The sequence below is a fragment of the Semicossyphus pulcher genome, unplaced genomic scaffold, assembly GCF_022749685.1.
Source record: "Semicossyphus pulcher isolate SPU_LCO1_2020_fin unplaced genomic scaffold, fSemPul1.0.p SCAF_11, whole genome shotgun sequence".
In the NCBI taxonomy this organism is placed as follows: domain Eukaryota; kingdom Metazoa; phylum Chordata; class Actinopteri; order Labriformes; family Labridae; genus Semicossyphus; species Semicossyphus pulcher.
Window position 1 is genome coordinate 19,323,550 of NW_027211615.1, and position 24,458 is coordinate 19,348,007.

The 24,458-nt window shown below is 43.8% G+C and overlaps 1 protein-coding gene across 1 annotated transcript in view; it reads left to right on the forward strand.

The window, feature by feature from the left end:
• The window catches only part of LOC138613487 (kelch-like protein 29), a 126,829-nt gene extending 104,137 nt beyond the window's left edge, over positions 1–22,692 (forward strand). The window contains exons 10-16 of the mRNA XM_069687176.1: positions 140–322; positions 1,604–1,784; positions 13,463–13,656; positions 19,277–19,421; positions 20,830–21,074; positions 21,167–21,449; positions 22,219–22,692. Of these exons, the coding sequence (XP_069543277.1) occupies positions 140–322; positions 1,604–1,784; positions 13,463–13,656; positions 19,277–19,421; positions 20,830–21,013 (887 nt within the window). The 3' untranslated portion in view covers positions 21,014–21,074; positions 21,167–21,449; positions 22,219–22,692. The remainder of the gene's footprint in view (positions 1–139; positions 323–1,603; positions 1,785–13,462; positions 13,657–19,276; positions 19,422–20,829; positions 21,075–21,166; positions 21,450–22,218) is intronic.
• The last annotated feature ends 1,766 nt before the right edge of the window (positions 22,693–24,458 follow it).

Below are 24,458 nucleotides of genomic sequence, written 5' to 3' on the forward strand. Positions count from 1 at the left end.
AAGAGGCTTTGATTAAATCTTGGCTCTTATAAACTTGTGGAAACGTTCCCTGATGGCTGCTTTCTCCCATCTCTTTCCTTCCTTTGTCCTCCCCAATCATCCTCCTCCTCCATCCTCCTCCTCCACCTTTGTCCTCCAGGTGTAGCGGAGGTGATAGTTCTGGTGGGAGGGCGTCAGACGATCGGGATGAACCAGCGCTCCCTGACAGCAGGCACCTGTTTCAACCCCCAGAACAGTAAGTGGTACCCGCTGGCCAGCCTGCCCTTCTACGACCGCGAGTTCTTCAGTGTCATCTCGGCCGGAGACAACATCTACCTGTCAGGTGAGCTACACGTACCGCAGCACAATTGTAGCTTTTGTAGTCATTTAGTGGCACAGAGCAGGAGGACAGTCCATGTCATGGGTTTATCACACTGCAGTAGTGAAAGGTTACTCCTGCATCAGGAACATTTCATCTCTACTTCAACTCAACGACTCAAAGTATCCCACAATGCATTTTGATACAAGGTGTTTAACTTAAGGTCACAAACCCAGCTCTATATACCATAATGCATTGTGCTGAAAAAACCCAGCAAAGTAGTAATTAATGGTGAAGAGAAAATAACCCGAGTAGTGTCTGAAAGTGTTAATCAAGAAGAGCAAACCACAGAATGTTTTTTGTTCAAGGCACATTCTTCATAATGAGTCCTGACAAAGGTCTCCACACTTGATGTTCATGATCTCTCAGTGAGGACATTTTCACTCTCCGACAGATATGAACCTGCCCAGATCATCAGCAGCTTCTTGTGACCTTTGTGAAACAGTTTAAGAGGTTACCGCCCTCAAAGCTCACTCATCTGTTAGTTTGAAAATGTGTCAATGCTCAGCGCTACAGGTAACTTTGATGACCTTTAAGATTCCTTAACGTCTCTTCTGTTTACCTTCTGAGGAGCATTTATCTGAACGTGACTTTCTCTCTCTCTCTGGCTTTACAGTCGCTGCAGTGTTGTGCAGTTTATTTAGTTCCATAGTGGCACACTGTGCACTCTGTGACTCCCTCTATGAGACACCTTTAAGTTGTATCTCCAGAGACAGACTGAATTTCTCTCTCCACGCTCCATATGTGCCAGAATCCTGCACGGCGCTCACACATGGACATTGCAGCGTGGAAATGCAGCAGGATTTGTCCTGCGTGTAACTTTTCCTCTCCCTCTTTTCATATACATATACATTTGTGTTTGGGCATTGGAACAGGTCTGCATGTGTCCACTGAGAGTCAGACAGCCAGTGGAGAAATCAGAGGTGTTCTAGTCAGCTGATCAACAGGCTCCGGTCTGTAACCTTCCTCAGACTCGGAGCAGGGTCACTGAGTCACTGCTGGTGTTACCTGTCAAACTGCACAGCTAACAGGGAGCTGGAAGGGAGCTGAAACAAACACAGTCTAAATCGGTGCCTATTTTTCAATATATGAATCATCCTAGCATCTGATGGTAAAATAAAGTTAGAGTTCAAGATAAAGTTTCTGAGTGGTTTTTAAAGTTTCCTGGTTCCCTGGTTCCTACAGTATAAACACGTTAAAATCACCGGGCATACCCATTTAAATATCCCTTCTTCTATCTTTCAGGTGGCACAGAGACGGGTGTGATGGTGGCTGACGTCTGGTGCTACATGTCCCTGCTGGACAACTGGAGTCTGGTGTCCCGGATGACGGTGGCTCGCTGCAGACACAACAGCCTGGTGTACGACGGAAAGCTGTACACCATCGGAGGACTGGGAGTGTCAGGGAACCTGGACCACGTGGAGAGGTGAGAGTCACACAACATCAACAGCAGCCTGTCTCCAAACAACAGACACCTCCAACAGCTCCCAGCTGGTGTCTGAACAGTGAGGCACAGTTCTAACTGATGTGACAGCCATCTCAGAGAACGTGTGCAGATGTTTCTGCAAAAGTAGGTGGATGCTGAGCGATTCAGTTTGAGCAAATGGTTTTGTTTGCAATTTTTTGAGAGCAGAAAGGTGCAGAGGAATAAATGTGAGCTGGAGCGTATTAAACGGTCACAGCTGTGAGCATCGTCGTGAAGCGACAGAGCACCTCGTACTTGTTCATGAGTGAGAGGATTTGCTTTCAGAGAGCAGAGTGGCATACTGTATCTGATTCTAACCACTTCATGTGAAGGTCGTCCTCTGGCCTTTTCAGCCGCCTCTTTTCTTCTGATTTCTGGGTTTTTTGTTAGAGCTCTTCAGCATCAGAGCAAACAAAGACAGTTTCCTCATGGAGTACAATTAATTCCTTGTGGTATAAAACATGAATAGAGATTGTTCTAGTTCAGTAGTCTGATTCATATCTCTTGACTTTTGTAATTCTGCTCCTCATTTCTTTCTCTAACCTGGTCTGAGGAGTTTGTTTCAGCAGAGAAGCTTCCTCCTCCTGCACGGCAGAGCGAGAGGAACCAAAGCAATCAAAAGAACATTACTGGGTATATTAGAGCAGGCCGCTGCCGCTCATTACCTAGCAGATCAATTGATCTCCAAAGCAATGCACAAATGAAACAGGCTAATTAGATATTTCCCATAATGCTGCCACACAGTGTCGTTATGAAGGGTAGATGGAATATTTGCCCCGTAATGGATACGCATTTGATTCCTCTGTCTCTGAGCTGCTTAATTTGAGAGCTGCCGGTGCATCGAGGGAATCAGGGCTCTGAAGAAATCAGTGTTTCACTGTGTGATGTGTTTGTATGTGTTTGTCTGAATGTTACCATGAAGCTTCTCTGAGGCCAGCAGTAACTGGACTCAGTTATCAGCACCGTAAAGCTACCTTGCCTCTCTCCAAGAACTGCCAGAGGCCTCCTCTGCTTGGTATTACTGCCCTCGTTCTGCACTTACAAAGGCTGTAACAGTGAGGGAGAAATAACCCACACACCGAGCAGAATAGTTGATCTCCTAATAGTGAGGAAGAAAATGTACGGTGCTCGGGCTGAAGCAAACCATTTGTAACACAAGGTCAGGGTCGTATTCAGCGGCCTGATCATTTAAAAGCTAACGGGTCTCTCAGGCTGTTTGGGAAAAATGTAGAAGAAGTCAAAGGGTTCGTTTCTCAGCAACCCAGGCTTTTAGTTTGCCTCTTTTAGAAACAGCTTTGTGGAGCGAGAGGCAAAACTGAGTCTGAAGTTGTAAAGACACACAATCGTGGAATTTAATGTGTAAACACAGGTTGAGAGGTCACAGACTGGAGAGTTTATGCCTGATTTTTATTATAATTATTTTTGTGCAATTCTTTATGGTAATGATTACAAATGTATAATTCATTGATTCAGATTTCCATTTAAAATGTGTTATTAGTATTGTGAGCCTTTTCTCCTGACGAGATGTTTTGACCTGCTGTGAAAGCCTTTAGCAGCGACTGTGTTGATGAATTGTAGATTCATTAGCTGGAAACACTGTCAGTGTGAGCTGCATGCATCTTATCAAAAGTTATGCTGACAGGCAGCTTTTACTAGCGATGAACAAAAGGAGCTGTAAAGTATATGAAATATGTATATCATCCTGCAATATTTTCTTCATATATAATCCTACCACTTAAAGAAGCGCTCCTATTAAAAGATAGACAACACTTGCAGCTGAATAATTATAATGATGAAATGAATAATTGTAATAAGACTTTAAAACACATCATACTATAATACAATACATTTTTTCATTTTCTTTCACACAAACTATAATGAAGAGCATAAGAAAAGTTAAGATTTAAATGAATAGTACATAATATTGTACAATATTGTTGAGTTTATTCAGGGCCTTCCACAAACATATGGAATATTCAGCCAGTGGGGAAAAGTAGACAGCTAGGGGGGTCTGGGGGCATGCTCCCCAAATTTTATGGCTTCTGGCTAATTTTAGATCTCAGGTCATTTCTGAGCACATTTGTTCCTCGCTGTTTTGATGAATGAGCCCCATTAACTGCTGATCCTTTATGTTGTAGCTAACCACCAGACTTGGCAGGTGTGTCTCTGCTATAAGACTCAGTTGGCTCTGCTGCAGCTCAGCATTGTTGAGCCAAAACTCTAAAGATAGTCGAGACTCCAGCAGGGAGGCAGCCAGTCCGCAGCAGGACTAAACCCTGGCCGGAGGAGATAAGGGACTGTTACTCAAACCTCCACAGGAGGAGGAAGAGCTGCACAGGTGTCAGGAGCAGTTGTAACATGGAGAGTTAATAATGTTCAGAAATCATTAGTCAGTGTGTGTGAGTGGCTGCCGTGTTTGATATGCAGATGGCTGGTGGGGATTGTATCTGAACAACATGAAACACTGCGACAGACAGAGTTGATTTGCTCTGCTCATAGAGTAATTGATGCAGAGATTGTTTACACACACAGCCAATCTTTTTCAGCCTGCATCTCACCTGTGTCTTACCTGTACTTCTTGTTCCTCGAGTATATGTATATATTCAATTAATGCCTCTCTGCACAGACTTTGTGCTTCAGCCAGGGCTCCTCACCATCCAGCACCCTGACTCCTAATCTGCAGTCCTTCCTGCCTCCCTCACTCCCTCATCTCTCCGTCCATCTCACTGAGGGTTTCACGCTCCTAACCGTGAAATTCACCCACATTCACAATTATGTCTTCAATCAGAGCCGTCTCAAAGCTGGTTGGATGCATCCTTTCTTTGGGAACAGCAGGAGGTCAACAACACTCAGAGGAGCAAGCGGGCTCGTTCCTGTCTCCGCTCTCACACTAATGACTGACAGAGTTTTAGGGACCGGTGGAGTTCGGAGGCTTTAACTTGCAGTCAGGTACCCTGGGCCCGCTCGCTCCTGTGCATGTTGATCCTTTGACAAACCAATATGATTGCAGATATTGAATAATTCATGGGTGTCTAATGATGTGTCAATCACAGATGGTTTTGTTTTATTTATTGCACACTGTGCCCAGGTTTGTGCGTCCTATGAGCTCTACTGCAAGTTAATATTGCATGAAGACTGTTGGCAACATGACGCTGAGTACAGCAACTTTCTCATCAGGGATGTTTGCTGTTTGCTGACAAGTCTGGAGGAGAGAGGAGCAATTTGCAAAGATCATGTTCTCTGGCTTTTTTATGGCTTTGGAAACTAAAACGACCTTTTGGATTATAGAACATAAATATATGTGTCTGTGAAAAGCTGAGGAGAGAGCTGCATTGTTCATGTGTTGTTTTCAGGCTCATTAACTGGCACATGTTGTTGCTGTATGAGTGTCCCTACACTTTACAGCTATGTGCTGCTATACAGGTGTCTGTATTCTCCATTACTTAGTGCTGATTTCTCCCTGAAGGTTGTTGAGCTCCTCTTGAGTGTTCAGCCTCGCTCTGACTTAAAAATGCCTTTATCCTCCTCTTAACACAACCTTCCTCCATTTCTAAATCTGCATAATGGACCATTTAAAAAGATAGTGGCTAAGTTTGAGGTCGGACGGAAATTGTAATGCCTCTGAGAGCTTGTCAAGGAGCGTTGAATTGCTCCTGGGAAATTTCATCAACTCAACCTTGACAAAGAAGGTACAGTGAGATGAAGATTCCAGCCTGAGGTTTCATCAAGCCTCACACTGAACACAGTTGAAGTCTTCTGTGGGCTGCTCCATGAACTGACAAGTCCTCAAGTACTCGATGTCTGCGGGTGCTTTTGCACACTGGGGTGCCAGTCACTCAGAGAGAGGTCTCCTTCTGTGGGACACCAGGGGTGGGAGAGACCCCACGTTGCTCTCATGGAAAAGAGGCTCCAGCTTCTCTTTGAGTTGTGGTGAGGAATGGTTTGTCTCCTGTTTGCTGTGTGAGGACGCTCTGACAAGGATCTGCTCCTTTGTCTGCAGGTGCATAAGCTGTCAGGCAGCCAGACAGAGAGGACCGATGTGGTCCATTCAACCTTCATCAGCTCACATATAATAACTATACACCTTTAGATCTTACTCTCTGAGGAAAGACACATACTGCATGTATACAGACAGCTCTCTTACATGTACAGCACAAAAGAAGTCCTTCCCCAAGCCCATCAAGCCTCTCTACAGCGAAAACTAACTGTTGTCCATGTCTTTATATGTCAATGTGTACATCTGTTTCTAGTACTCGGTCATACCGTGCCTGGAGCTAGAATGGAAGGGGGCTTAAGGTTGATGGTGGGGACAGTCAGCCCCAGTAGCATCCACAGCATTGCACTGTGTTCAGGAACAACGGCTTCCAGAGCCCCCCTGCTGGCGCGGCTCCCCCCTACTGAGTTAATCCCCTTCTCCTCAGGATCAACCAACTTCACAGCATGGGCCCCTACTGTGCTGTCATGGCACCGTATCATCCCCCGACCCTACCCTAGCTACCACCACCCTCCACCCACCCACCAAGCACCAATTATGATTTAGCATTTGCATTGATAATAATAATAATATTTAGTATCTGAAGCCCCCAAATATAGCAATGCTCGAGCAAAGACAGTGTCTCCTCTTCATTGTCTTCTAATGGTAAAAATCAGGTAAATCAGAGACATGGAGGTAGATAACACTAAAAGTGTGTGTGTGTGTGTGTGTGTGTGTGTGTGTGTGTGTGTGTGTGTGTGTGTGTGTGTGTGTGTGTGTGTGTGTGTGTGTGTGTGTGTGTGTGTGTGTGTGTGTGTGTGTGTGTGTGTGTGCACGTGATAGTTATAAAGAAACATTGGTGAGCAGCAGCAGATGTGCCTGAGGATAGTATTAGTGAAAGGCAGAGAGAGGCTGCAGGTAATGAGTAGTACAAGCTGTATGTGCTTCTCCTTCATTGATTAATGATGGGCTGGCACTTCAGACAATTTCCAGCCTTCACCAACAGGCAAGTCATTTTTTCTCCTTCTTTCTGCTTCTGTGGCTTTTTCTCTTTTCTCTCTTTCACCTTCCATCTCTCTCTGTCAAGAACACACAGGCAGACACACATAAAAAACTTCTCTTACCTTGTATCCCCCTCTTTCTCTTATCTAAGTATGCCATCCAGTCCTTCATGCAGGCAGTCAGGTTGCAGCAGTGCATTTCTGGCTAATTATCAGGTTAGGATGTGACAGATGCAGCCGAGATGGTTGGCAGCCAGTTTGTTGTCCACCCACAGGAGGAAGCAACAGCTGACCTTTAGAAAGCACAGACCGGGCAAACCATCACAATATCCAGACGCCAGCATACAGGGAGGGATCGACACTGGAGGTGGGAGGGTTAGTTGGTATATATAGATTTGTCCTGTGTGTGCTTGTGTTTGTCAGCCAAGGTGAAGGTTCTCACGTCTGCACAAGAAGTGGAGACACAGTGTTATTTTCAACTTTAGTACCTGTCTTTATAGTGTGTGTGCACCAGGAAGCATTTTAACTTATTTAAAATAACTAAAGTGGAAATCTTTTCTTATTGGGCCCATTAATGGAGCCCATATGAACCCATGTACATACTGTATGTATGTGTGTCTGTGCCAGTGTTTTCTGTAAGAATAAAAGCTCAAGTTTGTCTTTACAATAATAATTTTCACATGATTTCCAGACATGCTGGAGGCGTCACCTCAAGGATTACAGTGTCTGCCTCAGCTGAATGTTTTTGTTCAGTGCATTCATGCATCCTACATGTGAAGTGGTTTACATTATATTTGTGTTACATCAGCATGTTATTATATCCATTTGAGCTGTTAGCATTCTAACATTAGCATTTAGCTTAAATCACAGCTGTAGTACAGCCTTTAAAAGCTGCTAACATAGCTGTAGACTCTTATCCTTTTTTCTTGCAGCCCAAACTTGAGTTAAGATGCAGAAAACTAAATGAACTGTTCCTAATGAGACATTTTCATTTAGTGTTGCTGTTTGCAGTCGTGACTTCCAGCATTTTATTGGATTTAATAACCCAGTTGTAGCTTCTAATAACATACAAAAAAACCCACAACTAAGCAATCTGACCTCAAGCTTTGGCTGCACCCATTATTTCCCAAGTCATTTGGGAGTCATTTTTAATTTCAACACCCCCTCCCACCCTCTACACCCCACACTGCTGCCCTACATGGCTGCTATCAACACGGGGGCTTACTTTGGTAATGAAGTGGGGTCTCAATCTTCCATCTCTCGTCTAGTTTTGACGAGCACGGAGGAATAATTGGGGTATGACCTACACCACCGACAGCACTCATGTCCTCTGTCCTACGTGACATTCCTGTCCAATTATATCTGCGTCTACACACACACACACACACACACACACACACACTCAGACACCATAGAGCACACACACATTATCATGGCACTTTAAATTCTCCTCCTGATAGTCTTTCAAGGGGCCTTTTTAAGTTCGCACATTAAGTGTAGTACAGCATGTCTGCAGTTTATCTACATGCAGAATGTGTGCGTTTGTGTGCATACATGTACAGATTGTGTGACTTCCTGAATGAGTTCATTCACAGGGATTATGGGTAAATCTGTCAGCCAGTGGATAGATCTCTAGCCCTTGTCCCACTGGTCAAAACACCTGCTAGCAACGGCTTTTTTTGCTTAGTGGGAAAGGTTACAATCGGCATTCAGACCTGGGTCCAATGACTCTGCAGTAGACCCGGGTAATTATCGCCTTGGCTCCGATCAGCATTGATGGGAACACAAAACCTGTGTCGACACACTAATCTCTGCCCTCTTTCTGGCGCGATGCTATGCTCCATCAGTAACTTCTGCGACTCCTTGTCATCTCAGCTACAAATTTTGGTGGGAAAGGGGTAGCTGTCTCACACCGATTAGCTGAAGGTCATACAAAGGTGACAGGTCTGTGTCCATCTGTCTTTGCGTGTGCTGCCATAGCCTAGTTTGTACATCTATCTGTGTTATTAGCCTGAAATGTGCTACAATCCATCAGAGTGTGTGTTCTTGTGTGTTTGTGTGTCTTTTGGCTGACCTTAACTTCAGTCTGTCAGACGCACAAACTCCAAGGCTGTAGTTATGACTTCCTATTAATTTTATCCTATTCTATTTATTCTATTAATTACAAAAGCAGCAGGTTTTTTTTGTTTTTTAGGCCTCACGGTTTCTGTGATGAGCTCTGACACACAGACAGCAGCTGACACAACTCAGATACACTCTCACTCCTTCTCCTCTCCAAAATAGATGTTCTCTCTCCTGTTCACTTTTATGTGCATCTATTGCCTGACTTGACATTTAAATGAATGCAGAAAACATTATCACCACTCTCTCCCTTCCACATTTCGTCATCTTTTCCAGGTGTGAGTGAAACATTTTAAGCAAATATGCAAAGAAGCAGGATGTCATAGTTTAGTGATTTCAAATGAACACACAGAGTCTGTATCAGCAGCTTCTTTTGTCAGAGCCGCCTGCATGCATCGTACAAATGTGCAGCTGAATCTGCTTTGAAGTGAAAATTTAACAGACAATATTTTCATTTGTTTTTCTGTTCCTAGGATGCTTTGGAGTATTTTATGTCATGCTGTTTGGATTTCCCTCAATTAACTTGTAATGAACATTCTTGGTAAATGTGAAAAAAGCTAATGTAAGCAACTTATGTCTTATTTAATTGTTTTGCGTGCCGTTCTGGCCGGAGCTGATTCACTTTGTAGCCTTGTTTTCTTCAAGCCAGATCACCACTTCCCACTATCTATTGAAAGCTACACTGTGAGCATGGCAAACAATCTACACAGACAGAGAGAGAGGCTTCATGCAGGTGAGATAGATATCTGCAGAGTTTCAGGGATTAATGTGAATTTGTAACTTAAGGGCATGACGTGCTGTTTGATAGAATCTCGAGCATCAGCTTCTCTCTGCAGGTGACGAATGAAATGTGTTTTTTAAACCAACTTCCTTTGCATTCCAGTGCACACACTCAGTTTTAAAGGTGCTGTTTGGTTTTGTTATGTGTGTTTTTTCATTCCTCCTTCTAACTCCTCACTCTCAGTTTCTCAGTTTATAGATGCTGTAGTTTGTATCTCAGAGGAAATGGATATGTGTCAGTATCTCAGAGACTGGAAGCCCATCTATTTCAGTTTATCTCGTGTGTGTGTGTGATTGTGTGTGAAAGAGAGAGGTATGGAGGAAAGCGTGCTTCATCATCCACACTCCCCTGCAGGTAAACATGTTAGTGAAATGGCTGTGAGGCCTTGGGCGTCCTCCACATCATTAGATTGTTTATGGAGAGAAATACAGAAATCGAGAAGCTGCATCCACTTCTTATATAGTCTCTGGTCACACTTTAACACTGGGTGATATGTTTGTTCATTACAATGAACATGGGCGCTGTAGTTTAATTTAAGTGAATGCCACATACATACTGTCCTGCTGCTGTAAACACTCACTGGAGCAGGAAAGCAGGTGTGGAGACGACAAATCCATCTGCTGTCAACATAAACAAACATGGCAGGTGTGACTGTACATTTCCACGGTAACTAAGTTCACCTGTTGTTATTAAACATGATGTTTGTAAGCAGACGGGTCATTTAGAACAAAGATCAGAGAAACATCAGCTGGTTTTCTTTCACCAACACAGTCTCACTGCGTGGGTCGCTCTTCCACCTGCAGACGTCGACTTACACTTGTGATTTGTTGACATGTCAGCCGCAGTGCTGCTGCCAGCATTCACTTGTTTTTCTTTATCCAGATTACAGATTCAGAGGCAAATCTGAAGGTCTGTCCTCTTTCTTTCATTCACAATCTGTCTGCCCTTCATACCCGTCTCTCTCTCTGTCTCTCTCCTACATAAAAGAATACAATCCTACATTGTTTGTTCTGCTGTAACCCTGCAGCCTCATTTCTGAGATGATTGTCCCTGTGTGATGAAGCGAGCCTGTCAGGAGCTGCAGACGATTACACAGCTTCATGTGGTGATCAGTCTTTGTGTATAAACACTTTTGAAAAAGCAATCGATGCAGAACAACATGTTGATGGATAAACTCCTACAAGTGACGATGACAATGTGTCTGACAGAGAGCTTCAGAGGAAAGGAAAGGAGAGATAGTCTTTGTTTTTGAGATGAACTCAGTGTTTTCTTTTCTCTCCCTCTTCTTCCTCGTCTCTTCTGCCCTGGAGATACAATCAAACCATAAACACCCACTCTGAGGATCTTCTTACTGTCAGTCCTGATGTCACGCTTCATTTTAAATGCTTTATGGTGAATCACACGTGTAATGAATTCAATCAGATTCATGAACTCTGAGATTGTCTGAGACTGAGTTTCTTCTGACCTGCACGTGTTCCTCTTCATCAGAGCTGCGGATACATTTGACAGCATGAGAGCTGTGCAGTGTTTACAATTATTACAGCCTATTTTCTTGTTCCACTTCTTATTAAAGGGGATACATAAGCCTCTATTATCAGAGAGTTAAATAATAATGTTAACAACTCATTGAGAGATTTCTGTATTACAGTTCTGACTTCCTGTTGTTTTTCACTGCTCAGAAAAAGTGATGTACGCTGAATATTCATTGTAGTTCTCGCTCTGTTTTTGGCCGCTACCAACTACTGCAAATGTTTACCAGCTTGTCAGTCATTTTGTCTGCCAGCTGTTTGGTGCTGGGCAGGTAGTGCACACTGTTACTAACAGCTTTTTTTAAAAGCAGCTGCATCCTGAAGCAAGATTAATGAGAACAGTGAGAGTGAACCAAAACAGTTGAAGGCTGTGAAATCCAAATCATGAGCTGTAAGATGCTTAAAGACTGCAGAGCTGATGGGAACTGCAGAGTTGGTTGATAACTCTGTGGGTTTAAAAATAATGAGGCGTGAAGCTACTTTGTAAGAACTTAAATATCTGAATATCTTGAGAAAAACTTCAGATTTGAAACCATATTTGAGGATGTGACTGATGTTAAAATACCCAGCAAGAGATTACATTACATATTCTAGCTCACTTTAACAGTAAAGAGTCTGTGTTTGTTCTAGTTGTTGTCTCTTCTCATCATGAGCAGCTGTTTGCAGGAGTCCTGTTGGCCTTGTGTCGATCCCTTAATCAGCTTCACTCAGCAGTGTCTGATCCTTCATTTATGAACCTCCCTGATGTGGTCTGAGAGGTAATTACAACTGCCAGAGAGTGAAACACGTGTTAGTCCTTCTTTCTCAGCAGTGTGTGTGTGTCTGTTTAAACAGGACTAATCTGCCCTCTTCAGTGTCTAGTCCATCTTTCCAACAGTGTGTTCTGCGTCACCTCTCTCTCAGACTGCCTGTTGATTTAAACCGCTCCCCTCAGCAGCTGATGCACAAACATGATCAGACCCCCAGAGAGAGTTTTCCCAAAGGCTAATCCACCCGTCTCCTCTCACACTTTATGGAGCCAGCTTCTCACAGCAAGGTGGATGCAACCAGCGCTTCCGGCGGTCATTCAAATTCAACTTCAAATGCCACAAGAGCTGCAGAAGAAAAGCATCTGACAAGAAAAAACACCTGTTTGTCTTTGATGGGTACATTGAAGTAAGTAGAGGACACCTGTGTGCTCGCTCAGATCATGAAGGTCACAGTGAAAAAAATCATACATAATAAAATCTCCTTTTAGTGACAGTTTGGGCCTTTTTTTAAGCGGCTGATGTGTTCGGCTTGTCGTCCTGGGGGACGCTGGCTTCAGTTTTTCATGTAAGTGTGTTTTTCTTCTATAACAAAGTGACACCTTGATCAGGACGGCTCGCTTTAGTCTGAATAGATGTGAGTTTTATCCACAGATCCAGGATCTGTTTGTGGCTCTTTAATGAGGCCTTCTCCAGCTGGAAGGCTGTCGGCTGCTTTGATCAGTCGCCTGTTGACACAGGATTACACTGCTGACACTCCACGCTAATGGAGCCAGGAGGCAAAAACACAAAAAGTCAATAAATGTACATTAAAAACACACACTTAACCTCTGACAAGCACACAATCTCATCAGCCAGTGTCTTGTGTGTCTTGTTCACGTTGTGTCAGGCCCTTTCATCTGCAGCGTCTGTTTGTGTCTGTTTGGGTCGGCTGAGTTTTAGTCTCGGTGTTGAAGTCTCTGCCAAAGACGGCTCAGTGAGAAAGGTCCAAAGCTCGGCGCTGACACACAGCCCAACTCTAGAGACTAATGGCTTGTAGCTCCCAACATATGTTGCTTTGTGTAGTTGCTTTAATTGCTGTCATTGTACGTAATGGTTGGTCTTTTCCCTCTTCCCTGGTGGTGTCGGCACTCTGCTAATTATATGTGTCAGCCCTGCAGCCAAAAGCAGCATTTCACTGTGATTCCAGCGCAGTGGGAACTTTAAATGAAGTGTTTCTGTATATTATTGGTGTGTGTGGGTGTAAATGACTGACTGCAAAGTGTTCACATAGTTTATGAATCATTGGAGGTTTCAGAAGTGATGCAGAGACTCCTCATAGTAGATTTGTTAAATGAAAGTGGGGTCATGACATTACTTTATAGCAGATTCTGCTTCTCTGCTTCTCCTCTTGTGTCTCTTTGCTTTTTAATTGTTGTTCATGCAGCGCTGAAATTACTGTAACAGTGTTCAAAATCTGATCTAAAATATCTCCCTTTTCCTCTCCAGGTACGACACCATCACCAACCAGTGGGAGACGGTCTCTCCTCTTCCTAAGCCGGTCCACTCAGCAGCAGCCACAGTGTGCGGAGGGAAGGTCTACGTGTTCGGAGGTGTGAACGAGGCCGGGCGCTCGGCGGGGGTCCTCCAGTCCTACGTACCTCAGAGCAACACCTGGAGCTTCATTGAATCACCTATGATAGGTAAGACAGGTGACAACACCCACAGCCGAACCCTCTGACAGTTTCACACACACAACACAACATAGAGACGTTACGTCCTCAGGGACGTGTTGCCTTTGTTACCTTCACCTTTTGTAACATGACAGAGCTGTTGTCTCCTCTTTAAACCAGTGTGTACCAGGCTGTGGTTTGATGTTCCCAAACGTGTGGTTCCTCTTTCCTCATTATGTTTTTGCATTCCCCAGTTTAAAGAGAATTACCTGCTCACCAACTGAATTGTGTTTTTTATTAGTAATGGACCGAAACTGGAAAAGGCTCATATTGTAACATCATTACTATGAACATTTATATGCCAAAGTCCTTTAATCTCTGGTCAATGATGTCCTGCTATTTGTTAGAGAGCAATAAGGAGTGTTAAGGCCTTTGTTATTGTTGATGGTTGCTGAGCAACAGTGCTCTCACAACTCTACCCACTTGAACACCTTCATGTCGTGTGCTTGACTTCTCCTGTTGAAACCGTAAAGTCCTGTTTCCCATTTCAAGATAAAATCTTGTCATACAGGAGACGACTGTATGAGGGTGAATCTTTTGTTGGTGCTTCATGTTCACTTTGCACTTCATACACAGAGAATCTCCTTCAGACTCATTCATGCACAAGTGTGCACATAACATTTTCACCTGTTAAATATTTTCAAGTTTTATATCATATTCAAAAGCTGCAATATAAATGTATGTGTTCATTTTAATATAATTTCCACACAATTAGGAATTCTATACTTGTTGTTAAATGTCCCATCTAACTTGTTGGCACATGATGGAGTCTCAGGGCAAAGAGCTGTCCAAATGCTTTTCAGAAAAAGGAAATGATTATCTCAAATTGTGGCACACTGCTGCTGCAGGCAGCACTCAGAGCAGCAGGCATCAGAGAGAAACACTGGGTCAAAGATGTGTTTGAATTCAAATGTTTCCTGACAAGAAGATGTTCTGGTGTCATTAAAGCTCCAGCGTGGAGGCTCTCCCCTCAGCTCTGTCGCCCAGAAACTTGCTCTCTGTTATTAGTGCCTTTTCAGAGCAAGACGACTGTGAGCAACATTATGATGATGTAACGTGTGTGTTTGGTGAAACTGAATGGTATTAAAGGGCTGGCAGAGCCGCTGGCAGAGGAGAGAGGAGAGACATACACATGTAGAGAGACACACACACACACACACAACATCTCCTTACCTCATATCAGCTACACATCCCCCAGTGACACACACGCACACACACAATACACATGCATAATGTAATGAGCCAGGAGGTTACTCCACATGTGTGTGTGCCTACTAAGCTTTTATGTGTGTGTGTGTGTGTGTGTGTGTGTGTGTGTGGACTGACGCAGGCGGACATCATCTGTCAGTGTGTAGATGTCTGGCAGCCAACCAGCCAACAGATAATGGACGGGTTTAGTGCTTCCTGTGAAATCGGGCTGGAGATGATTTTAGTGAGCCGGTGGGGAGCGCTTCTCGATCAACACTCTGCCTCCCTCCATCGCTCTCCCTCTCTAATCTCCCTCTTCATCTCTCTCTGTCTCCCCCTTCTCATGACTCTTGCAGTATCTCAGCTCTTGTCGACTTACAAAAATACAGTGTGCGTTTATGTGTATGTGTGTCTGCATGGACCACCTCCCGCATGAACTGCCAATGGGTTTCACAAACACTTATCAGGACTTTCTATCTCCTGCAGAGTGAAAAATAATATTACTTGTGCCAAAAATAGTCCCTGCAACACGTCTATTGAGATGTGCGGTGCCTCTGCAGATCTGTGTCTTCCTTTGTCTTCAGTATATCTGTCTGCTGAGCAGGATATGGACTGAAACATGATGGGTGAATGAGCCTCCTCACATGCAGGAAACTAAATATGAGGCCGCAATGCTTCTTTAAAATGTCAGTTCACTCAGATATCCTTAATGCCGAGTGTTAAGATATCTCTCAGTGAGATTTCTGACTATCACGGCAAAATAGAGGTGAAAGGAATTTAGAAATGTAATTGAAGTTACAGTTTTCACTAAAATCCTTTCGTCTTACACATAGTGTGGCAGTGTGATACATTTTCTATAACACTTAACAAAATGTGCCTCTTCATTAAATGTTTTGTTTGATTCACAGCGTAAAGCATTGCACCCTGCAGGCATCTTTTTTTTCTAAACTTCAGCTTCTTTGATATTAATGTTTTTTAAATATGTTCTTTTTTTAATAAACAAAATCATCATAACTCTAAATCAGCATCTTTACAAACATGGCAGATGTCAGAAAAACTTCAAGTGGTCCTAACTTCTGTAACTCTTCACTCAGCCTGAGCATATTGTTGTTATTTGGCCTGCTCGCTGCATGACTCGAGGGAAACGTGTCAGTCCATCAGGCCAAAAGTGCAATTTGTTTAATGCTCATGTGTATGACCAGATACCAACAGAGCAAATGATGTTTAAAGTGACGAAACAACTGATTCTAAAGTCTCTAAATTAATGATGTCCGTCGATCACATCACATTTTAGAAAAGTTAGACCCTGGCTGCTTTAAACTTCTGAAAATGTGTAAAAGAAAAATCAACTTTTATGTAAAACAATCAAAACTGTTGGAAGAAAAGTGTTTTAATGTAGGACCTCATCAGTTGTAGACAGAAGCTTATAGAGAGAGCATCCATGACCTTTAAACTCTTTTTTTACTCACTATCACATCACAGCCAACACACACACTCCACCCAGCACCCTGCTGACTGATGGGTCTCCATCGTCTGGTCGGCTTCGGGGACTCGAGCGTCAGAAGCTCTGAGCACAGACTGCTCTATCGGGAAATCGACAGCAGAACAATGAGTCGCACAAACGACACACAGGCCAAACAGGCACAGCATGAGAGACATGATGGAGGAGGAGGAAGAGGAGGGGAAAGAGAGGGAGTGAGAGTGGTGGAGAAGATGTTTCCATAGATACCTAATAGGTCATGCCCCAACATGTCTTCCATCATACTGAATTTAAGCATTAACCTCATAGGCTGCTCTTATTCTGCGCCACATAAAAAGGATATTGATGCAAAAAGGAAACGTTTTTGCTGCTCCAGTTACCTTGTTGTAATCTTATCTCAGCTTCTGGCAGCAACAACTGAAGCTCCTTTGTCCTGTTTCCTGCTGCTCCCTCGTTCTCTCTGCAGGCAGCAGCAGAGGACACCCAGCTCCTCGCCCTCCATCTTTCAGAGGAGAAACTCTTGTTTCTGTTGATGCTGACCGCACGTTTCCTTACAGCGATGTGATGACGACTGCTGTTTGGGAGACGTTATCAGACAGAGCAGTCTTATCTGGATCTGTAGTGTGCAGGGTTGGTATAATCCAGTGAGTTGTGATATATTTGTGTGTGTGTGTGTGTGTGTGTGTGTGTGTGTGTGTGTGTGTGTGTGTGTGTGTGCGTGTGCGTGTGCGTGTGTGTGTGTGTGTGTTTGTTCATGGTTTTATATGATCAGATATCTGCTGTATTGCTGCAGGAATCAGATATGAAAGGATGTGAGGCAACAACAAGGTGTTTGTTTAGACAGCAGCCACAGATTGCATCATTGCTGTGTGTGTGTGTGTGTGTGTGTTTGTTACCTGTCCTTGACCTCAGCCTGAGGGGTCACCGACTCTATGACTGAGCTGTTTTATCACAGTGTGAGAGGCTGTGTCAGCCCGTGTTGCCCCGCAGGCTCAGCTGTTCTTCTATCACCACAGACGTGTTCAAACCTTCCATTATTCATGTTTTATGTAGAATGTGGTCACTAGGTGATGTTTTTAACCTCAGCTGCAAATCCAGACAAAATCCTCTGTGAGCCTTTAAGAATAACGAGGCTCTCCTCAGAATTAGAAAGTTTTCAGCCACCACAGACGCTCCTCCTGCCCTCTTCACTGTATCTCAGGTTTGTGAAAGCAGAATCATTTTGTTTTCCATGTTAAAGGCCAGGGGGACAAGAGCAGAAGCAAAGCAGTGGAGAGATGTTGAATGCAGACAGCAGTCCTTTGAGGCTTTATGATAAACCTGCCTGGTACTTCTCCAACACTCAAACCTGCTGCTTACTGCGAGTCCACGAGAGAGAGACGCAGGAAGCAGTGGTGAGAGTTTCTGTGGGGAAAAGAGAGAAAGGTTTTTCCTTTGAGAGCGTCCTGTTATTATTCTGCCTCAGGCGCCGAGCAGAGAGAAATGAGTGTTCTGTGTTTATGAGACCAAACACAAAACATCATGTACACACACACACACACACACACACACACACACACACACACACACACACATGTGCTGGTAAAGACTGGCAGCTGCATGTCAATGAGATGAAGATGTAGAAGAAGAAATGAACTCGTCAGGCAGAATGTGAGGAGGACCAATCAGAGCAGCTCGTTTCTCAGGGCAGAAACTGAAGCTGACGCCTCAGAGGGAGCAGCAGACGCTCAGACTGGATTTCAGTGTAAATGACTGCATTGTTTTCATATAAAACATGAAGTCATTGAGAGTCATTTGTTTCTGTTTGTGTGTTCTGATGGTTTTGTGTTTCTGTTGGTCAGAAAGTCCATCACTTTGGTCTAAACTGAAACATCTCAACAGCTCTGGAAGGATTACCATGATATGATGATCTGCCACTTATAGTCCCAAAGGATGAATCATGATGAGTAGGTTTTATGCATCAGGCCCCTTTTCTTTTTATTAAGACTGTTATAAGGTGAAAGCACCATTCAGAGTGTCAGTGTGCGGGGCAGCAGGAGCACCTCTCTCCTCCAGAGGTGACCTGTTCATTAAACATATCGACTCCTCTCAGCAGCTGGGGGACAGCCAGAGAAAGGAGGAGGTGGTTCTACAACACGAGAAGCCATTATTGAGGCGTCAGACGTTACTTCTCCTGTTTGCCGCCTCCAATGAGGGACGTCCGTCCACTGTGGCAGCAAACAGCGAGGACGGCGGCCAACTGTCGGTGCATTATTCATGCTGCTTGTAAATTGTCCAGCTGCAGTCTGCTCAGGAGGAATCCTCTTCCTCTTCCCACACAGCAGGGTCGCTGCTCACAAGCTGCAGGTTTCCAACGGCATCGTTCTGCACAAACCGCTGTTTCATTTAGTTTCCCTTCATCTATAATTCTACAGAGGAGCTGCTTCAATGCCTCTGTTTTCCTCATGTGCTGTATACTGTATCAGATGAATTATACAGTCTGCACTATCTCACCTGTTCACTCATGTATTTCCAACACATGCACAGTGTTTTTTTCTGTTATATTTGTCTCAGTAAATCTATGGACGTGCCAGAGGGCGTAATGAAACTGTGAATTATTGGGACTTAGGTAACTCTTCTATTTTGCTGCAGAGCTCAAACATATTGTGGAGCAGAACCCAAGAAAGCCACACTGATTCAGTGATCCATTATTACCAAAGCAGTCTTGAGAATGATGCATCTGTAAAATGATAAGGAGAATGTTGATGATTCAGACAGCAGGGGAAAACTGACAACACAAAAAAACAAATTGATGCCATTACACTGAGTGTAAATTTCTTCTGTGTGAGAGAATGACATTCAAACAACAGCTATGTGCTTTAACAAATATCTCTCCTCTTCTTCTCCTCTGTGTCTCTCCTTCTCTTCCTCTCATGTCTTTAGATAACAAATACGCCCCTGCAGTGAGTCTAAACGGTTTTATATTCATCCTGGGAGGAGCCTACGCTCGAGCCACCACCATCTATGACCCAGACAAAGGCAACATCAAGGCTGGTCCCAACATGAATCACTCTCGACAGTTCTGCAGGTGAGACACTGTTGAGAGACACATGGAAGTTTATGTGGAATACATACAAGTAGATGACATGACAGTGGCTACGTGCATTTCTTTTATACAGCTTATGGTTGAATATTTAATATTTTTTAAAGCTCAGGAGTTTGACGTTTTTTTCTGAAAGATAAACAGCAGCCCCAAAATATAAGTTTTATACAATTTGTGGACACATCATGACTAATAAATGGTGATAAATAACAACAGTGGAATCACATCCTAATATACCACTCAGCTCGAGCCACTGAGTAGTGCAGTTTGCTGGATAATGAACCCACTGCTTACAGTGCTGGAGCAGACAAAGAAAGAAGCAAATACTTTTGGGAAGAAATTACAGGCAGTGATCTTATGTGTGAAATGTGTAACATAAATCATGTTGTCAGAGTTATTGATAAGCTGCACCAGCACACACCAGGCAGCTGTTCTGCTACATTTAACTAAGTCTGACGAGAGAGAGGAAGAGATGCAGGAGAGGAGGGAGGACAGTAAATGCAGCACAGAGCTGCTGAAGACAAAACACACAAACACTCAGAAACAGAACTATTTCCAGTGTGTGAGGATGAAGTCTAGCAGGGTCGTCGTGCAGGAGAGCTGATATTCTCCCACCGCTGCGTCCGGCTCTCTGCAGGCCTGCACCTCCCCTCTGTTTATCAGGAGGACCAGCTCCAGGCTTTGCCCTGCACGCTCTCTGTTTTGGATCAGCTGTGCTTTCTCTCTGAGCAGATTTAGGCTTCATGTAATAATCTGTTTCAGTCCCAACTGTGTTGTGAATTTGTGGCAATAGGACTGCATGTTGTTCACTCTCTGTGTGTGTGTGTGTGTGTGTGTGTGTGTGTGTGTGTGTGTGTGTGTGTGTGTGTGTGTGTGTGTGTGTGTGTGTGTGTGTGTGTGTGTGTGTGTGTGTGCGTGTGTGCGTGTGTGTGTGTGTAGGTATTTTTTTCTACCACAAAAGTAGCCTTGTTGGACATACTGACAGTGTGTGTGAATGATGTCAAACAAACTCAGGCAGCATGACAATCAGCATGTTTATGGAGATTTTGTCTCCTGTCTTGCTTTGTTGCAATATTTCTGCTTATGTGAGTCACAGCTATATAATATCAAAGCCACATAAGCACTTGCACTTGAAATCACCCACTTATCTGCCTGACACTGATGTGTTACTGCGGTGGAGTCATAGATCCACTGCAGGATCCCCCAAAAAGTCCCTGCTTGGGGGTCGTGGCTTCCTCATATTTAACAGACAGTTATGAGAGATGTATCAAACCTTTTCATGTAACCCACAAGTGGATACCTGTAGATCCTAAAATATTAAACTATTCCTTTATGGTTTCTGGCTTTTAAATGGAGATAACTGAAATATACAAAACTCTGTCTGTCCTTGCAGCGCTGTGATCCTAGACGGGAAGATCTACGCCACAGGAGGCATCGTGAGCAGCGAGGGTCCTGCCCTCAGCAACATGGAGACCTTTGACCCCTGCACTAACACGTGGACGCTCCTGCAGTCCCTACCCTGTCCGCTCTTCAGACACGGCTGTGTGGTCATCAAGAAGTACATTCAGAGCAGCTGAGGGCGGCTGGGACCAGATGAGATCGGGTTTGATGTCAAACACCAGCTGAGCTCTGCTTTGTGTGAGAATGTGCTTTATTTCAGTACATAATGTCCTAAATGTAATGCACAAGAGTGAAGCACGGCTCACAACTGAAGATCTGTATCATTGCAGGTGTTTGACTTTTGCTGATGCCAGGAGTCCCTGGAGGCCTACTTTTCCCTGGACCAGCACCAACATGTCCTGGAGATCTTCTCGAGGAGACTCGTGCCTACGTGTTCTTTGAGAAGAGCTTTAGCCACATGCACTCTTTTGTTCACACCTGCAAGAAGCTGTGGGAGGTAGAAGCTGCCACAGTCTTCTGTTAGATGCCTCGGCGGTGACACATTGCCACGACGATGGACTTGGTCCTCCATGACCTGAAACTGAGGAAGTTTGTCTTCAAGAATGAGAGTAGGTGAGTTCTGCAGGACAGTGCTGGGTCGCATTGACTATATAACCTGTCAAGAATCCTCTTACATCTTTTCAGTCCTCCTAGCTGCAGAGGCGAGGAGACAAAGTTGCTTTACAGAGCGACACACAGGGACCTAATTGGGATTGAACCCAAGGGTGTGACACAAGACTATGGTGACCTCTTGGAGAAGGAGAGGAACAGACTCAAAATGATACCTGAGCAGGCCTCCTTGACATGTGTTAGCTTCCTGACTCAGTTTTATCATACTGCTGTTAGCCTTTGACCAAACAGCAGCCTGCAAACAGTGATGGTCAAAAGTTGACCTCTCAACAACCAGCAATTATTATCAGCACTCAAGGGTATCATAGCTGCTATTGTGGGGTTTAGAAAGGAAGGCAAACAGATGCTAATAGATGCAGGAGAAGAATAAATCACTGTTGTGATGAAACGTAAGAGGATCAGACTGTTTGTATATTGATGCTTTTTGGCTGAGCTTTCATGTCAGTGAAAGGAAATCTCAAACTTAAGCCCAGAGCATGTTGTGCTCTACTTCTTCTGACATCTAAAAGTGATTAATCTAAAACACCTAAGACGACGATCAGACTAAATGACCCCCCTTTAGTGTCTTTTGTAATTAGTTTTGTGTTCATTGGCATCCAAAGATGATAAATGTAATTATCATTTAGTGACATTATCAGATGATACCAAATGAACATTGTTTAGTAAAGCAGGATCGTCATGTTTCTGTTTTCTTTCTCTTGTGTGTCTCCAGAAGCCTTGTGAAGCTGGAGAGCCTCGAGGACACTTATATCCTGGACGTCATGATGACTCCCTGTCAGACAAACATGGCTGCCCAGAAAACATCAGTCCTGAGATCCTCCATGCCAACGACAGCTATTCAGGGAAGGCAGCTGACGTCTGGAGACTGAGTGTCATGCTTTACACCATCCTCATGGGGCGTTACCCTTTCAGTGACGTTGAGCCCTTTGTTCAGTAAAATCAGCAGGTCCCACTTCAACATCCCTGAGACGCTCACACCAAAGGCCTAGTGCCTGATCCATGACATCCTCAGGTAGAAACCTACAGAGTGTCTCACCTGCATTCGTGCGGTCCCGTTCACCTGGTTTAACTTCACAATCTGTGGAAATGTTCACTTATAACAGCTCAGGTGGCTCATTGTAAGAAGGGTAAGAGTTAACCGTTGCTATGGATACAGCTCCAACTGTACAATCTAACAGACTGTATTTTTAACAGAAGAAATAAAATCATTTTTAAATCAATAAAACTGATTTCAAATCAATATTTTCTGTCAGATCATTGATTTCTTTAGTAAGTAGCCCTGTAATAAGCAGGATGATCTAAAGTGAGCGGCATGCTGCTGACTGTACCTGGTAGATTATCACCTGGTCATGACACACGATGAAGAATCCATCAGAGTTTTCTGCTTTATTGTTGTAATGCTCCTTAATTGCCCCTGAATGAATTTACCCATGGTCCCCTCACGCAGGTGTTTTCACTTAATGTGCTTGATTAGCTCTCCTCCTGGGCGTGCGTGGGAGTGTACAGACTCTACAGATGAGAGATGAACGTCTCTATCAATCACTTGTTTGGTGACATCACAGTGTTCCTGTTTAGCTCCGCCCATTTTCAACCTGAGCAGGGTTCAAATCAGCCTTAATTAAAAGCACCTGTGTTAACACTTACAGTATTATAACAGCACAGTATAATGACTGTATTTCTTGTTTGCTTTGGTTTCTAATCATAGTTCTCCCCGAGGTTACCTTCCTGGTTGAGGATGTTGCTCTCATAAAAAGCGCACATGAATGCCCCCTGCTCCACCAGGTGTTGGCGATCTGGACAGGAGCAGCTTCACAGTGTAAACAAAACTCCTCAGACAAACTGCATTACTATTTGTGCTTCTGACAGGATGTGATCAGGTGCATACATGTTTATATATTTAGAAAATTCTAGATACAGAAGTCATCAGTGGATCCAAAGAAAGAGATTTAAAGGCTCGTCTGAGCCAAACCAGAGCTGCAGACAGCCACATGTCCCGGCCTGCTCGCTTGTTTGTCCTGTTGACAGAAACGACTCATCTCATGTTTACACTGTGCAGTCAGTGCTGTGCAGTTCCACAATCTGTCAGGCTGACGCTGAAAGCTGTTGACATTCACAAACTTTTTTTAAGACTTGGAAAACACTGAAAATATCTCCGACTGTGTTTCTGATTGAGCTGAATAATTGATGTTTGTTTGCAGCTTATTGTAACACCAGGTCAGGACCTTCACTAGGAGGCAGAAGTGCTCCATTTACATTAAATAGAAGATTAACTCAGGGGACATTTGGCAAATAATTTCATGTCATACTTTGAAATGAAAATAAGTTGAACAATACGCAGTGACCTGCTGCCCTGGGACGTCCTGGTGTCACAGTAATCTAAATTTGCAGTCGTCTCTATAGAGATGAATATAGTCAGATTTGTGGAGGAAGTTCTGTGGTCTGTTCTCTCTGATAAATGAGGATATTAATGATGCTATCTCCCTGTACTGTAGGAGGTAGATAGGCTAAAGAGTCTCAAACGAGTCTCATCCTTAAAAGACGACCAAACTTATTTTTTCAAGCAGTTTTAAAGGAAGTTATTTCCATGTTCACTAATGTCTCTCTTCATGAGCTACACCCAAACTCCACCAATATGTGAAATTCAGATGTTTGGTCGGAGTAAAAATGTTTTCACCCTAAAAACATGTTTAATGGTGTTAGTTTTCTGTCAGAGCACAGAACCACAGAAAGATGTCTTCACTTCCTCCTCAGCAGGATTAAAAGTTTTCTGCAATTCAGTGAACTCAGTCTGAGATCAGTTTAGATTTTCTGTAACTCAGAGGAACAACATTTCTGTCTCACAGCGCTGAAAGTTTTTCTGTGTTCCACCAAGCTGCTCCAGTTAAGGTTAATGGCATTGTTGTGTAACTATCCTGCTTCATTCAGTGCTGCTATTGTGTCTGAGCTTTGGCA